At 42.2% G+C, this 17757-nt stretch overlaps 1 protein-coding gene across 2 annotated transcripts in view; it reads left to right on the forward strand.

Annotated features, from left to right (window-relative positions):
• Positions 1–11306, forward strand: part of ARL8B (ARF like GTPase 8B) — a 65971-nt gene extending 54665 nt beyond the window's left edge. For both annotated transcript variants that reach the window (XM_082663619.1, XM_082663620.1), the window contains exons 5-7: positions 6639–6706; positions 7289–7359; positions 9239–11306. In XM_082663619.1, the coding sequence (XP_082519745.1) occupies positions 6639–6706; positions 7289–7359; positions 9239–9288 (189 nt within the window). In that variant the 3' untranslated portion in view covers positions 9289–11306. The remainder of the gene's footprint in view (positions 1–6638; positions 6707–7288; positions 7360–9238) is intronic.
• Positions 11307–17757: the final 6451 nt, after the last annotated feature.

The following is a 17757-nucleotide window of genomic DNA, read 5'->3' on the forward strand; positions in this document are numbered from 1 at the left end:
AGCTATCTGGTCCTGGGCTTTTGTTTGTTGTAAGATTTTTAAGCACAGTTTCAACTTCAGTGCTGTGATTGGTCTGTTCATATTTTCTTTTTCTTCCTGGTTCAGTCTCGGAAGGTTGTGCATTTCTAAGAATTTGTCCATTTCTTCCAGGTTGTCCATTTTATTGGCATATTGTTGCTTGTAGTAATCTCTCATGATCCTTTGTATTTCTGCAGTGTCAGTTGTTACTTCTCCTTCTTCATTTCTAATTCTATTGATTTGAGTGTTCTCCCTTTTTTTCTTGATAAGTCTGGCTAATGGTTTATCAATTTTGTTTATCTTCTCAAAGAACCAGCTTTTAGTTTTATTGATCTTTGCTATCATTTCCTTCATTTCTTTTTCATTTATTTCTGATCTGATCTTTATGATTTCTTTCCTTCTGCTAACTTTGGGGGGTTTTTTGTTCTTCTTTCTCTAATTGCTTTAGGTGTAAGGTTAGGTTGTTTGTTTGAGATGTTGTTTGTTTCTTAAGGTAGGCTTGTATAGCTATAAACTTCCCTCTTAGAACTGCTTTTGCTGCATTCCATAGGTTTTGGGTCGTCGTGTTTTCATTGTCATTTGTTTCTAGCTATTTTTTGATTTCCTCTTTGATTTCTTCAGTGATCTCTTGGTTATGAAGTAGTGTGTTGTGTAGCCTCCATATGTTTGTATTTCTTACAGATTTTTCCCTGTAATTGATATCTAGTCTCATAGCGTTGTGGTCGGAAAAGATACTTGATATGATTTCAATTTTCTTAAATTTACCAAGGCTTGATTTGTGACCCAAGATATGATCTATCCTGGAGAATGTTCCATGAGCAGTTGAGAAGAATGTGTCTTCTGTTGTTTTTGGATGGAATGTCCTATAAATATCAATTAAGTCCATCTTGTTTAATGTATCATTTAAAGCTTGTGTTTCCTTATTTATTTTCATTTTGGATGATCTGTCCGTTGGTGAAAGTGGGGTGTTAAAGTCCCCTACTATGAATGTGTTACTGTCGATATCCCGTTTTATGGCTGTTAGTGTTTGCCTTGTGTATTTAGGTGCTACTATGTTGGGTGCATAAATATTTAGAATTGTTATATCTTCTTCTTGGATTGATCCCTTGATAGTTATGTAGTGTCCTTCTTTGTCTCTTGTAATAGTCTGTGTTTTAAAGTCTGTTTTGTCTGATATGAGAATTGCTGCTCCAGCTTTCTTTTGATTTCCATTTGCATGGAATATCTTTTTCCATCCCCTCACTTTCAGTCTGTATGTGTCCCTAGGTGTGAAGTGGGTCTCTTGTAGACAGTATATATGCGGGTCTTGTTTTTGTAAGCATTCAGCCAGTCTGTGTCTTTTGGTTGGAGCATTTAACCATTTACACTTAAGGTAATTATCAATATGTATGCTCCTGTTACCATTTTCTTAAGTGTTCTGGCTTTATTATTGTATGTCTTTTCCTTGTCTTTTTTTTCCTGCCTAGGGAAGTTTCTTTAACATTTGTTGTAAAGCTGGTTTGGTGGTGCTGAATTCTCTTAGCTTTTGCTTGTCTGTAAACCTTTAATTTCTCTGTCAAATCTGAATGAGATCCTTGTTGGGTAGAGTAATCTTGTTTGTAGATTTTTCTCTTTCATCACTGTAAATATGTCCTGCCACTCCCTTCTGGCTTACAGAGTTTCTGCTGAAAGATCAGCTTATGTTAACTTTATGGGGATTCCCTTATGTGTTACTTGTATTTTTTCCCTTGCTGCTTTTAATATTTGTCCTTTGTATTTAATTTTTGACAGTTTGAATAATATGTGTCTTGGCATGTTTCTCCCTGGATTTATTATGTCTGGGACTCTCTGTGCTTCCTGGACTTGATTAACTATTTCCTTTCCCATATTAGGGAAGTTTTCAACTATAATCTTTTCAAATATTTTCTCAGTCCCTTTCTTTTTCTCTTCTTCTTCTGGGACCCCTATAATTCCAATGTTGGTGCGTTTAATGTTGTCCCAGAGGTCTCTGAGACTGTCCTCAATTCTTTTCATTCTTTTTTCTTTATTCTGCTCTGCAGTAGTTATTTCCACTATTTTATCTTCCAGGTCACTTATCCGTTCTTCTGCCTCAGTTATTCTGCTATTGATCCCTTCCAGAGAATTTTTAATTTCATTTATTGTGTTGTTCATCTCTGTTTGCTCTTTAGTTCTTCTAGGTCCTTGTTAAACGTTTCTTGTATTTTCTCCATGCTATTTCCAAGATTTTGGATCATCTTTACTATCATTATTCTGAATTCTTTCTCAGGTAGACTGCCTATTTCCCCTTCATTTGTTAGGTCTGGTGGGGTTTTGCCTGGCTCCTAAATCTGCTGTGTGTTTTCCTGTCTTCTCATTTTGCTTATCTTACTGTATTTGGGGTCTCCTTTTTGCAGGTTTCATGTTCGTAGTTCCCGTTGTTTTTGGTGTCTGTCCCCAGTGGCTAAGGCTGGTTCAGTGGGTTGTGTAGGCTTCCTGGTGGAGGGGACTGGTGCCTGAGTTCTGGTGGATGAGGATCTTGTTTTTCTGGTGGGCAGGTCCATGTCTGGTGGTGTGTTTTGGGGTATCTGTGGCCTTATTATGATTTTAGGCAGCCTCTCTGCTAATGGATGGGGTTGTGTTCCTGTCTTGCTAGTTGTTTGGCATAGGGTGTCCAGCACTGTAGCTTGCTGGTTGTTGAGTGAAGCTGGGTCTTGGTGTTGAGATGGAGATCTCTGGGAGATATTCACCATTTGATATTGTGTGGAGCTGGGAGGTCTCTTGTGGACCAGTGTCCTGAACTTGGCTCTCCCACCTCAGAGGCACAGCCCTGACACCTGGCTGGAGCACCAAGAGCCTGTCCTCCACACAGCTCAGAAAAAAGGGAGAAAAAAAAGAAAGAAAGAAAGAAAGAAGATAAAATAAAATAAAATAGTCATTAAAATAAAAAATAATTAAGAAAAAAATGTTTTAAGTAAAAAAAAATGGACAGACAGAACCGTAGGACAAATGGTAAAAGCAAAGCTATACAGAGAAAGTCACACGCAGTAGCATATACATACACACTCAGAAAAAGAGATAAAGGGAAAAAATATATATATAGCATTGCTCCCAAAGTCCACCTCCTCAATTTGGGATGATTCGTTGTCTATTCATGTATTCCACAGATGCAGGGTACATCAAGTTGTTTGTGGAGATTTAATCTGCTGCTCCTGAGGCTGCTGGGAGAGATTTCCCTTTCTCTCTTTGTTCGCACAGCTCTGAGAGTTCAGTTTTGGATTTGGCCCCGCCTCTGTGTGTAGGTCGCCTGAGGGCGTCTGTTCTTCTCTCAGAGAGGATGGGGTAAAAGGAGCAGCTGATTCGGGGGCTCTGGCTCACTCATGCCGGTGGGAGGGAGGGGTACGGATGCGGGGCAAGCCTGCAACGGCAGAGGCCTGCGTGACGTTGTACCAGCCTGAGGCGCGCCGTGCGTTCTCCCGGGGAAGTTGTCCCTGGATGCCGGGACCCTGGCGGTGGCGGGCTGCACAGGCTCCCGTGAGGTGAGGTGTGGAGAGTGACCTGTGCTCGCACACAGGCTTCTTGGTGGCGGCAGCAGCAGCCTTAGCATCTCATGCCTGTCTCTGGGGTCCGCGCTGTTAGCCGCGGCTCGCGCCCGTCTCTGGAGCTCATTTAGGTGGTGCTCTGAATCCCCTCTCCTCGCGCACCAGGAAACAATGGTCTCTTGCCTCTTAGGCAGTTCCAGACTTTTTCCCGGACTCCCTCCCGGCTAGCCGTGGTGCACTAACCCCCTTCAGGCTGTGTTCACGCAGCCAACCCCAGTCTTCTCCCTGTGCTCCGACCTTGAGCCTCAGCTCCCAGCCCCGCCCGCCCCGGCGGGTGAGCAGACAAGCCTCTCGTGCTGGTGAGTGCCGGTCGGCACCGATCCTCTGTGCGGGAATCTCTCTTCTTTGCCCTCCGCACCCCTGTTCCTGCGCTCTCCTCCATGGCTCTGAAGCTCCCCCCCCGTGCCACCCGCAGCTTCTGCCCACGAAGGGGCTTCCTAGTGTGTGGAAACCTTTACTCCTTCACAGCTCCCTCCCACTGGTGCAGGTTCATCCCGGTTCTTTGTCTCTGCTTATTCTTTTTTCTTTCACCCTACCCAGGTACGTGGGGAGTTTCTTGCCTTTTGGGAGGTCTGAGGTCTTCTGCCAGCGTTCAGTCAGTGTTCTGTAGGAGCAGTTCCACGTGTAGATGTATTTCTAATGTATCTGTGGGGAGGAAGGTGATCTCTGCGCCTGACTCTTTCGCCATCTTGAAGCTCCCTGGGTGTTTTGTTGTTGTTGTTGTTTTTTGCGGTACGCGGGCCTCTCGCTGTTGTGGCCTCTCCCGTTGCGGAGCACAGGCTCAGCGGCCATGGCTCACGGGCCCAGCAGCTCTGCGGCATGTGGGATCTTCCCGGACCGGGGCACGAACCCACATCCCCTGCATCGGCAGGCGGATTCTCAACCACTGCGCCACCAGGGAAGCCCTCCCTGGATGTTTTTAAATGATGAGATTTATCATCTAAATCATTCTGATGTCACTTTAAGAATGGATTGAAGCGTGACTGTAAGGACGACAGTTTTAGGAAGCTATTGAAGTTGTCTTGGCAAAATAGAGTACCATGGATTAGGGTGGTCGTAGACAAGGTCGTGAGAAGGAAATAGACTGGAAGGATCTTTAGGAAGAGTGGCCACCAGACTTGGTAGTTTTACATGGGAAGATATAAAGGATAGTTCCTAGTTCCTGGCTCTTTTAGTCAGGTGGAAGGTGGTGCCATTTGTTGAGCTAAGGGATGCTGGAAAGGACTAGGCTTTACCCTCATGACCAGTTCACGAGTGTCAGATCCTCGCGGTATGTTGTCTCAGTTAATCCTCACAAGGTATTGAGGTCGATGGTGTGATCCCTCCTTTGTAATAATTGTTATTCACTCAAGATCACACGGTCATTAGCATTTTGGCACAGCTAGGTTTTGACTCCATGTCTTTCTGACTTCAAAGTCTATTCTTCTTCTTCTATGTTAACAACTAGTTTTACATACCATAAGTAAGAGAATCAGTCTTATCTTGGTCACCGTAAGAGTTCTTAGTTGCAAGCAATAGAAAAGAAAGCTGATTTAAGTAGAAAGGAATTTACTGAAAGGATATTGGGTATCTCACCGAGTCTGGGAGAAGGCTGCCCATAACCATCTTCAGAAAATAGGCTGGAACAAGGGAGGCTCAGCAGCTGCTAGGACCACATCCAGACTTACACCATCGAGTAAGTCTGGTGACTTCATGCAGTTTCTGAACACCAGACACAGTTGCTCCGATTGGAAGGTCATTTAGTTGATGCCCCTTCCCTAGCAGAATGGATTCTCTATCCCCACTTTCTTGCAGTACTGACTCTGCATTTGTAGTTCTGGTTGATCCTAGATTATGTGTCCATTCTCCAGCAGAAAGGAAGGTTGGAAAAGAAGTTGTTTACAGAAGCAAGAAGCTTTATTGGGAGGCAGGTTCATAAGGTGGAAGATTTCTTAAATGTAGGAAGAGGGCTAAGATGTCAGGCAACCCCAAACTGACAACTGATCACAAATGACCATGATGCAGTTTTTAAAACTCACACAGGTCCAGGTTGAGAACGTGGGGTGACTTAAATAAGAGTGTAGAGAGGGGTAAGAGTTGGGGGGGGGAGGACGGGCTGACCGCAGGCGCTGAGATTTGGCTTTTGGCTCTCCGACCCCTGTGATTTAGCGTTCCCCGGGGAGCTCCTGGTGACCCTGGCTGTCTGTCTCTGTCCTTGGCTCTTTCTCCTTCGTGAGAACTAAGCGTCTAGGGCCTAGAAATAGAATCAGTCGCCGTGTTTGGAGTTAGGGGTGGGGGTAGGGGCATGTATTAAGTGAAAGAAATAGGTTTGACCAGTGTTTAACAAGATGACAAGGTAGACATGGCGTGTACTTTCTCAGGATTGGTCAAAGATACAGTTTCTTAGAGAACGTTGACTCAGTAAGGATGTTATCAAGTACGTTATATGTACTCATAGGTTTTGCTTTTCATAAGGTAGAATGGATGTACCTGGGGAAGATAGAGTGATGATTGGGACGCCCCTCTCCACTTCCCTTGTTTTTCAAAGCACATCTACCAATCAGATGGTGATATTTATTCTCAGAGTTTATGGCTACTGCATTTATTCTGAACCCCAGTCTTATCCATTATCTTAGAATATTTATACATTATATTTTATAGGATGGGTGTAGAATTTTAAAGCCTTATTTACATGTTTACTGTTAGATTAATGACTAACAGATAAAAATAGTTTAAACTCATTCCTCCACCCTTGGTTGTTAAGATCATATTCACTTCTTGGTAAAGATTTATTAAGAAATAGCAGAATGTATACCGTAGACTTAGAATATTTCAAATAGAAGTTGGCAGCCACATATTGAATTAAGGACATGTGCATGGTAGGAGTTAGAATAAATTCTAATTTGAATGATTAAATGAATGAGATAGGCCACCAGTCACATAAATATACTTTAATTATGGCATGATGTAACATCCTGATTTTAATGTCTACAGATATGCATATGGTATGCTTCTGTGACATTTTCTTAGGTAAAATTTACTCAGTATCTTTTCTTTTTAAAGGTGCTAGTACTTGGAAACAAGAGAGATCTTCCTAATGCCTTGGATGAGAAACAGCTAATTGAAAAAATGTATGTCTTAAGAATGAATGATGGTTTTTTAAAAATAATTTGGTTCTAAATTATACTGTTTTGCTCACTGCTTTGTTTAGCATTGCTGTATTATTCAGTAATGATCATAGTCACGTTTTGGAGTACATAATCTTGACATACTAGAAAAGTGAACCCGTAAATTTTTTTTTCCCCTTAAACATTGTTTTTTTAATGAATGAATTAATTAAATTTTGGCTGCATTGGTTCTTTGTTGTGGTGCACAGGCTTCTCATTGCAGTGGCTTCTCTTGTTGTGGAGCACGGGCTCTAGGCGTGTGGGCTTCAGTAGTTGTGGCACATGGGTTCAGTAGTTGTGGCACACGGGCTTAGTTGCTCCGTGGCATGTGGGATCTTCCCAGAACAGGGCTTGAACCCTTGTCCCCTGCATTGGCAGGTGGATTCTTAATCCCTGCGCCACCTGGGAAGTCCCCGTAAAATTTTAGTATCAGTAAAATAATTTCTTCTGTATAGTAATTCAAAAAACAAGCAAAATTGAGCAGTGAGTGAAAAGATGACAGTTGTTTTAAGCACAGACTTATTTTCTTAATTCTGCTTTTTATAGGAATCTGTCTGCTATTCAGGATAGAGAAATTTGCTGCTATTCAATTTCTTGCAAAGAAAAGGATAATATAGGTAAGAAATGACTTGTGTTTGTGGAAGAAGTGGGTATCATTAGAAGGGATGTCTCATGCTTTTTACTGTTTATTATCTCCATTTCTGTTTAAGTGATTTCCCTTACAAAGTACTATTGCTTTTGCCTCAGGAAAAAGAGTACACATTATACCTTTTGACAACAAATATAAAATCCTGAATCTGCTCCACGCTATTTAAAGAAGTAAATGCAAAAGAGACACGAAGTTAAGCATTATGTGATATCAATTTATTGTATTAACTTTTGCAGAGCTAGTGTCCAGCTGTGCATTATAACAGGATGATGTTTTTGAAATAAGACTTTACAAAAATTGGTCTATAGGCATTATTATGATTTTGCATGTGTCAAAATCAAAATATATTACTGCAGTATGTTAGCTCTCTAAAGGATAAGCCCAGAATACCCTTTATCTACTTAATGTCTGTATTAATTTCCTAGGACTGCCATAGCAAAGTACCAGTCCTGCTTAGCTGCCTTGTCCTGTCAGTCTAAGTGCCTTTCCTGGCTATTCTCGGCCACTGTAGCTTCAGTTGCCACCTCTACGATGCTGTCTTGCCAGTCTCCATCTCTTCCTCAGATCTGTACAGATGAAACAACCTGCTGGACATCTCCATGTGCTACCTTCTCCATCTCAAACTTGGTGTGCCTGCTGCCGAATTCTTAGTCTTTTTTTCTCAAGCCTGTTCTTCCTTTAGCTACTGTTAGTCAGCAGCTCCATGACACACACACTTATTCAGGCCAGAAGATTCTTTCTCACCCCCTGCATTTGCTCAGTCCTGTTAGGTTCTATATTTTGAACATGCTCCTCATTTTATTCCTCTCCATTCCTACAGCACTTGATTTGCTTCAGGCCTTCGGCCCTTTCCTGTTCCTGTTGTGATAGTCTCTATACTGGCAGCCTTCCAGGTTGCCCTCCTCGGTTGCCATTGTTGAATTTACTACAATAAACTTAACAGTTTACAATAAACAGTATGGTTTCCCTGCTTAACATTCTCCAATGACTTCCTGTTGACTTGAGAATAAAATCCAAACTTCTGAGCATCTTAGAATGGCACACAAGGTTATCTGGCTCCCGCTAGGCCTGTGGTTCTCAACTGAGAACAGCTGAGCTCCACAGGGGCCATTTGGAGATAATCTGGAGCCATTACTTGTCACAGCTGAGGATGGGGGGTGGTGATAATGGCATCTTGTGGTCAAGGTTACAGATGTTGCAGAATATTGTACTGTGCACAGCAAAGAATTATCCAGCCCCAAATGTGGAAAGGGTGAGCTTGAGAACCCCTGCTCTAGCCGTAGCAATGAGTGGCACCCCCCTCACCCATCCCTGTGCTTCAGCCACATCTTATCACTTGTCATCCAGCCAGAGCTCCACACAGTTTCATGCCTCTGCTTATCCTATGCGTTTTGCTCTTTCTTTTACCTGGAATTCTGTGGAGGCTGTCCTCCAAACCCAGACGACTACCTGCATGTTTTCCAGCATACTGAAAGCTCCTCGAGGGCAGAGAGTGGTTTTCCCGTCTCTTTGCATCCTGGAGCTTCACACACAATACCTGATCTTACAGGCAATCAGTAAACTTTTGAATGAATAAAGGAAGGCACAAGCTGTTCTGTACACAATTTAGCTTTTAAATTGGAGACTCTTCAGTCTCTCATGTTTCCAGATTAACCTCTTGAAGGTCAGGGAATGAAGAATAGTGGGATAGATACAGATATCTATATAAGTATAGTAGTATAGAGGCAGAAAAGAAGAGGGCAGGCCCAGGATATGCTTTGAAATAGCTGCGTTTTAAATGTTCTCTGATATTTAGTTTCTTAACTGTGGTACCGTAACATCCTCACTCTTTTCCCCTCCATCTTTAGATATCACACTTCAGTGGCTTATTCAACATTCAAAATCTAGAAGAAGCTGAAGCATCTCCTGAAGTCTTCCAGTCCTTCCTGGCTACAATCCCAGAATTATTGTCCGTTCCTCTGAAGTACTTCCCAGAATATGGTCCTTCCTAAACCCAAGAAATTGCCTTTTTCAGAGTTTATTTCTCATGTGCACTGCTGAAGATGTGTATCCTTAACCCTTCATAAAGAATCAGCTAGAGTTGTCATGATAAAGTCAGCACACAAAAAGGCTTCTTATACATACTTGTCTTAAACAGTGTGTAGAGCTTTTTTAAAAAAAACCCACACTTTTGACCATCTTAAATCAAGAAAAATTGCATATTTCTGTTCTGGTCTTTCTGGGCCAGGTTTTTATATTGGTTTTCAGTAAATGTCTGTCTATGATATTTCATTATAGAGTCCAGTAGCTTAATACTGATACTGACTTGATACAGCATGAAGTTTCTAGTGCCACACACAGTATTTAGAAAACCTTTAGCCTGACTCATGTGGGATAGAAACAAAATGTTTACATATCTCACAAATGCATGTGAAATGTATAATTACACCTTAGGAATTTAAAAAACGGTCTGCAAAGAGTGAATAGAGGCACCAGATCAATGTTGTTGTTCCTTCTTTACACTGGCAAGATCTTGGGCGATGAATTTTAAACACATTCTGCTTTCTGAGAGTTCTTCTCCAGATAGCAGTCGGGGGTACGGGAGGAACTGAGGCATGCTGTTTTGTATCTGTCCAGATCATTACTTCTATATTTTTTCTTTTCTTTTTCCTGGTTCAACACACTTTTTTAAGGGGTTGGGAATTGAAGATTTTCTCAAAAGCTTTCATGAATTTAGAGCATTCTAGCCAATATAATAAACGTGTTAAGAATGTCAGACTGTTGAAACACCTGTCTGTTCTTTCTCTCTCCAGTCACTAAAGCAGTGCTGCTGCATGACACTCTAACTCTTGACTTTTTATATTCCGTCATAAAGTTGACTTTCAGCACAATAGATACTTAGAAACAAATAAAAATTCTTATTTTTCTCTCTTATCGATGTAAGGTTTGGCACTCTTTTGTCTGGTGCCATTAGACATCTTGTTTATTGTGACAACTCTAGACCTGCCTGCTTTATCTGATGTAATCATGCACAACGGCTGCAGGCTGTTGAATAATCACACAGAGGTGAGGAAGTGATGCTGTCTGTTGTTTGCTTCTATGATACAGAGATGTATGAAAACTTACCTGAACGTGTTTTGTAGTTTAGTGATCTCCATGCACATAAAGGGACATATTAAAACTGGAGCACTTGTAAATTGTTACGTAGCCCACTGTAGTAGATAAAACTCTGTGGTACACTTGCGTAGTGTGTTGCCTCACACTATGTGTGATTTTGTTTCTTTTGTTAAGCAGCACTCATGTAGACAGTGCATTTCCAGACATGTTGAGCACTCGAAGTGCAGTCAACAGTAAGTTCTTTTAATGATATCAGTTTTAATTTATAGACTGCCATGGCCTTAATGATATTCTGTACAAAATACTGCACCGTGTTGCACAGACACTATTTGCTTTTCTCCATTCACATTTTTATGAGTAGAATCTTGGCTTTTAAAATTCTGTTCTTATTCTTTGAAGCATGTTGCATACTCCCCTGATGGGATGGATGGTTCTGTAAATGAAGGGATATTTAAACTTGCTACTGTACTTCAACACCATTAATGGTCACTGTGAACCATTACAAAGAATGTGGCAATTTGCTTGTGCCTAAAAGGAGGAATCAGAACAAGAATGTGTGACTCTGTGGGGACCGCATAGGTTCATTAATTGACCTACAGCTAAACCGTAATGTGTTTGTGTGTCTGTTCATTGCTTCCAGGGTTTCAAGACATCCAGATACTACTACCAACATTTTCCTGTGCATTAACCTCTGCATGTGGAACCTAACAGTTACTGAACTTTGTAAATATGTGAATTTTTTTATTTAGGTGGATGCGTTTTTTGTCTGTTTTACTGCTCTTCTCAGCTTTATTCAATAAACTTGCATTTTGAGGGTTGTATTGACGGTTTTAACTTAAAATGTCCATCATGCTGGAAGGTGCTGACTTTTTTGGAAGGGGGTGGAAAGAAGGTTACCATGAGCAGGGTCTGTAGACCATGTGCTAGAAAGAAATCAGCTCAGCTCTTAAAGAATTGGGTCTGTGAGCTAGTTAAAATAGAAACAAACTTTTAAATATCCACAGAATTGACCTTGCGATGGGGCGGGGGGTGGGGTGGAGGAAATGCTACTACTTGTAAACTGTCATAATACACCAAATTTAGGACTTTTTAAAAATAAGTATTGAGTTAAGCATTTTGTAATCTGGTTTTAAAAATCATAACAAAACTATTAATAAACTGAAATTACAAGATATGTCTACTTGCTGACTTCAGTTCCAGAATGAAAAGATTTAAAGTATCAAACCTGGTAGTTTTTCCCAAAGAGGCACACTTTTAAAGTAAAACATTTGACCTGTTTTGTATAGTATGTTATCTTTTGCACTATAGAAGTGAACGTTTATCCCATCAAAGCTCTTGGGGAAACGATTTTATGTATTTTTACTCAGAGAAGTTCAACTCGGCTCTTCCTCCGTGTGCACGCCGTCCTTCTGTGCAGCCAAATTGTGTTGTCAGTTGGATGTGTGATCTTGCACTTCTAGGACAGAAGTACGTGGGTATCAGGTTTAAATTCTTTTATTGAATCAGTGGAGCCATTTAGTCAAGCTATCAGTTTGCTTGTTTTCTCAACAGCTTCCTATAAAGCGATTTTTGAAAGAGGAGTGTGTTGAGGGCATGGCTGGGGAGAGGATATACGTTTAGCTTGCTTCACCCTGCTTCTGAGTCTATGTTTGCTTTCAAAAATTGAGACTTCTAAAATTAGTTCCTTTGGGGACTTCCCTGGTGGTCCAGTGATTAAGACTTCGCCTTCCAATGCAGGGGGTGAGGTTCGATCCCTGGTCGGGGAGCTAAGGTCCCATATGCCTCGCTGCCAAAAAACCAAAACATAAAACAGAAGCAATGTTGTAACAAATTCAATAAAGACTTTAAAAATGGTCCACATCAGGGCTTCCCTGGTAGCGCAGTGGTTAAGAATCCGCCTGCCAATGCAGGGGACACGGGTTCGAGCCCTGGTCCGGGAATCTCACGTGTCGCGGAGCAACTAAGCCCGTGCACCACAACCACTGAGCCTGCGCTCTGGAGCCCGTGAGCCACAACTACTGAAGCCCACGTGCCACAACTGTCGAGGCCCGCGCACCTAGAGCCCGTGCTCCGCAATGGAGAGGCCACTGTAATGAGAAGCCCGCACACCACAATGAAGAGTAGCCCCTGCTCGCCGCAACTAGAGAAAGCCTGCGCGCAGCAATGAAGACCCAACGCAGCCATAAATTAAAAAAATAAAAAGTTCCATGTCAAAAAAAAAAAAATCTTAATAAAGTAAAATTAGTCCCTTCGATTCTGTCAAGTAAATTGGGTGTATTGGACTGTGTCTGCTTTTGTGTTTATTGTTTTTGACTGAGGAAGTAATTGCCTTGTGTATTCTATTCATGCAGTTACCCTGAAATCTGGTTGCTTTGGTAATTCCAACCTCTTCAGGGGCTGGCGGATTGAGAACTGGAGCGGCTAATTTACTGTAGCCAGAACCATATCTGTAATATCCAATTGGCTGAATTCTGTTCTCTAAAAATGTGCCATTGGGGGAACCACCATGTTCAGTACGTGAAATATTTTCATTTTGTTAGCAACTTTAAAGGTTGTACCCTCAGCAGGATGTGTATCAGTGAAGATACTTGAATAGGAAGACATTTAAAGCAAACACTAGGCTTGCCCGTCTTCCCTTCAGTTTGCAGTTCTACAAATGTACAACCCACGGCAGGTGCTTCCTGTTGATTAGTAAATATCCTCCACACAATTTCTGTTTAAAATTCAGCTATTAATAAAAGTGGGTACTTTTGTAATTGCCGCCTCTTGAATGTTCTTAGGGAAACAGAAGCAAGTCATTGACATGCTAGACAGACTCAGTGGAAAGTTCCTTAATCTGAGCAACAGCAGTAGTCATTCATTCTTCCATCTCATTAACAAGAGCTCTCTGTGTGAGGTAATTCTATTTTAAAATCCCAAGGTAGCTGGTGATTTAGGTAATGCACATTTCCTGGCAGGAATCAGGAGGGGGAGGGGACCTTAGCCTCATTTTACTGGGGCTTGCAGGTCTTGCATTCATAAAAGGGTTGTGGTAGGGAAAGAATTGTCAGCTTAAAATGCTCACTTGGTTCTGTCAGGAGTGCTGGATCGGCATTTAAGAGAATGAATTCTTTGCTGTTAACTGATTGTGTGACCGTGGTGAGTTGCTAAACCCCCTCTGGCTCTGTAGTTTTCCATTCTGCAAAATGAAGAGTAGAGGATTTCTAATATTATTTCTCCTACTCACAGGCTGTGGTTCTAACAGCCTAGAGATTTGGCTGGTGGTGAAACAGAAAGCAGGGAAGAGAGATGAAAAAGCCCGCTGCTCCTAGTGTCTGTCCTAGTGATTGTGTTAGTGTTGCGTGTGTTCCTTCTGCTTGAAAATAATCCTGAAACCACAGAAATGTTTACATGTTGTAACTTTTAACATAGTTAAGGACTGGAGATCACAGACATTTTACAGAATGATGTAATAACTTACATTTTGTTCGAAGGAAATGCTGTAACCACACGGGCTTATACTTTGAAAGCCATTTAAAAATTTTAAAGCATTTCTCCCAGACTGCAGAAAAACGTGTATTCTGGTATACAATGTGGAAAAATATAAACCACAGATATACTACCAATTTGGGGGCAAATGTTTATAGAGTGAGTGTTTTAACACTTTATAACTGCTGTGTTGCTAAGTTCTGCTAAAATTTATTTAGAGCTTGGAGAAACGGGGGGCAGTTAGAAAATAGTCCTTTAAAATAGCAAGTGGGGGGAATCCCCCAACAAAATCAATGTGTTCCCTTTTGAACATGGGAAATAGAACATCAACAGATTGCTAATTATAGTATGTCTCCAACCAGCTCTTATATAATCCACAGCTTTGGCCTACCCTCAGTTTTGTACAATTTGTATCACATAATGTACAGTCTTGTTTCTACATTTTCAGAGTCCATCTTTTGTTTGTTTGTTTTCAGTACGCGGGCCTCTCCCTGTTGTGGCCTCTCCCGTTGCGGAGCACAGGCTCCGGACGCGCAGGCTCAGCGGCCATGGCTCACGGGCCCAGCCACTCCATGGCATGTGGGATCTTGTCGGACCGGGTCACGAACCCGCGTCCCCTGCATTGGCAGGCGGATTCCCAAGCACTGCGCCACCAGGGAAGCCCCAGAGTCCATCGTTTTTATCTACTGTTACCCAATACATGAATTAGATGACTCCTTTTTCTATTTGTATCATCCCCTAAGGAAAAAGAAATTGTCATACCATGAGCCAATTTATGAAATTGCTAGCTCTCCTCTCCCTTCAAAGAAGGGTTAGGAACTTATTCCTACTCTTTCTGGACGCGTCAGTAACTTAAGGGCTGGGGCATGGCACGTGAATGGTGATGAAAATCAGTTCTCGTTGGAAAGTTGCAGTGTTTGATTTAGTGGTATAGTAGTTGGAACACGTGGGCAAGGGACTTCCCTGGTGGTGCAGTGGTTATGAATCTGCCTGCCAATGCAGGGAACATGGGTTCGATCCCTGGTCCTGGAAGATCCCATATGCCGCGGAGCAACTAAGCCCATGTGCCACAACTACTGAGCCTGTGCTCCAGAGCCTGCGAGCCACAACTACTGAAGCCAGTGCACCTAGGGCCTGTGCTCTGCGACAAAGAGAAGCCACCGCAATGAGAAGGCCGTGCATCGCAATGAAGAGTAGCCCCCGCTTGCCGAACTAGAGAAAGGCCGCGCACAACAACGAAGACCCGGCACATCCAAAACTAAATAAATAACTTTATTTAAAAAAATAAAAGTGTGGGCCAGAAAGCTCATCATTTTTTCTCCAAGTTCCATTTGTTTTTTGAATAAGTTGATTTTTCATATGTATGTTACATGTTTCAAAAATTGAAAATACATAAAAAGACGTAGGAACTCTTGATCCCACCCATGACTGAGTAACCACTCTTCCACTACCACCTGGTCTTATAGGTCACCCTAATATCAATTTCTTATTTATCTTTCTAGTGTTTTATACAAAATACAGGAAACAAATAGAAATATATACTTTTTAAAAAGTCTCTTGTATAGGAGGTATTTGAACATAACTTTTTTCCATTTGCTATGTACGAGTGATATTTCCACAGCCCTATGTAGAGAATTCCTCATTTTCTTTGACAGTAGTATGGTTCCCATTTCACTGTGTGTGGTTTTCACTGTGTCGGGTTTCCGTAATTTATTTAACTGGTCCTTATTGATAGACATTTGGGTTGTTTATATAACCTTTTGCTTTTTTCTTCCTTTTAAATTTATTTATTTATTTATGGCTGCGTTGGGTCTTCGTTGCTGCGCGCAGGCTTTCTCTAGTTGGGGCGAGCGGGGGCTACTCTTCATTGTGGTGCGCGGCCTTCTCATGGCGGTGGCTTATCTTGTTGCGGAGCACGGGCTCTAGGCGCGCGGGCTTTAGCAGTTGTGGCTCGCGGGCTCTAGAGCGCAGGCTCAGTAGTTGTGGTGCACGGGCTTAGTTGCTCCGCGGCATGTGGGATCTCTCCAGACTAGGGCTCGAACCCATGTCCCCTGCATTGGCAGGCGGATTCCCAACCACTGTGCCACTAGGGAAGCCCACATAACTTTTTAGAGTAGAAAAATCCCTCCTTTTTATAGACTAGTCCTGATATTTAATATAGGAAGCTCTGGGACTACCCTTTAGGGTCATCAAAGGGCCAGAGCGGGCTTACCTGGTGGCGCAGTGGTTGAGAGTCTGCCTGCCGATGCAGGGGACACGGGTTCGTGCCCCGCTCCGGGAAGATCCCGCGTGCCGTGGAGCGGCTGGGCCCATGAGCCATGGCCGCTGAGCCTGCGCGTCCGGAGCCTGTGCTCCGCGACGGGAGAGGCCACAGCGGTGAGAGGCCCACGTACCTACCAAAAAAAAAAAAAAGAAAGGGCCAGAGCTTTTTTTCAGGGTTTGCAGTTTTAGGAAACTAGTGCGTTGATTCACCCCCTCAGCCTCACAAAACTGATCCCCAGAACTGTAATGTCTATTGATTTACAGTGGAGGATATCTTTAAAGGCACAGAAATAGAAGTAAGCAGTCATCTCCTTCAACTGTCAAAGTAAGAGGGTGATTGAATGAGGATGACCTTTTGGGACGTAACCCAAATCACACAGATTTAGGACCTTGATATGTGGAAGCTGGAACAGGTTAAGTTAAATAGAACTGGAATTAGACGAGGATTCAAAGCTTTTTCAACTGTTCTTAGACTGTGGTAACTTTTAGCCCTTGTCCTACTTTATGCTCGGTTGAGTTAGACACATTTTTCTCCTAAAATAGTGCTTTGAAAATTGTAGGGGCTTAGTTATTTAATTCATCCAACAGACCTCAGCCTTATATGTTCCAGGTACTTTTACTAGTTGCTGGTCTTAACACAGAGTAGATGAGTAGTAATAATAGGCCTCACCATGTATGTGGCACTGTTGTAGGTATACTATATACAATAAAGAATGTAACTCTCACAACCGTATGTGGTAAGTACTGTTTTTATCACCCTCATTTTACAGATGAGAAAACAGGTCCTGAAAAGTAACTTCCCAAGGTTACTCAGAGGGCAGCGCTAAGATATGAACACCTGGCAGCTGGACTTCTGAGTCTGGGTTCGTAGCTGTTATCTCTTTGGCGTCACCCATTTTTACCACGGCGCATTTCAGTGTTCTTTTTAATCAGTCCCCTGTTGCTTTTGTGAGCTTATGTGTGGAAGAACCTATCACAAAACAGTCTCTTAAGGAGTTGATTTTTAAGGTTGGGTTTTCTAGTTAGATACGGGTGTTGTTCCAGTCTTAGCCACATTTACCTTCAGGGGAGTCTAGTCTAATCTAAAGGGCTAGCACAAGATTTTCGTTGTTGAGTTTAATTCGAGAAGGAGGTATTTTCTGAACCTGGCCCTTAAATCCTAGGCTGTGCCTTGCAGGACACTAGTGTCAGCATTGTTGCTTTGGGAAGAATAGAGAAGGACCAGTCTTTCTTTGCTTTGAGGGCCAGCTAGTTACAGTAAATTTCTGGGACTAAAGTGTGAGAAAGCAGGGCAGTAGTGCTTTTTCTGCCTAGAGCCAACTAACTTGGAGGACTTGAGACCCCCAACCTGACTTCTTCCCTTATGGTTTATGGAACAGAGCATATAAGGTTTTCTGCGAAGGTTAAATGAGTACACGTGAAAGTAGTTTGAAACTCGCCAGACATATACAGTTGGCAGGTATTGTCAGTTTGACCATGAAAAGCATCTTTCAAAAGTTAGATGGTTTTCTCTGGTTACGAAAAAAGATTTTTTATTAGA

This window comes from Grampus griseus (assembly GCF_964374135.1).
Source record: "Grampus griseus genome assembly, chromosome: 10".
Taxonomy (NCBI): Eukaryota; Metazoa; Chordata; class Mammalia; order Artiodactyla; family Delphinidae; genus Grampus; species Grampus griseus.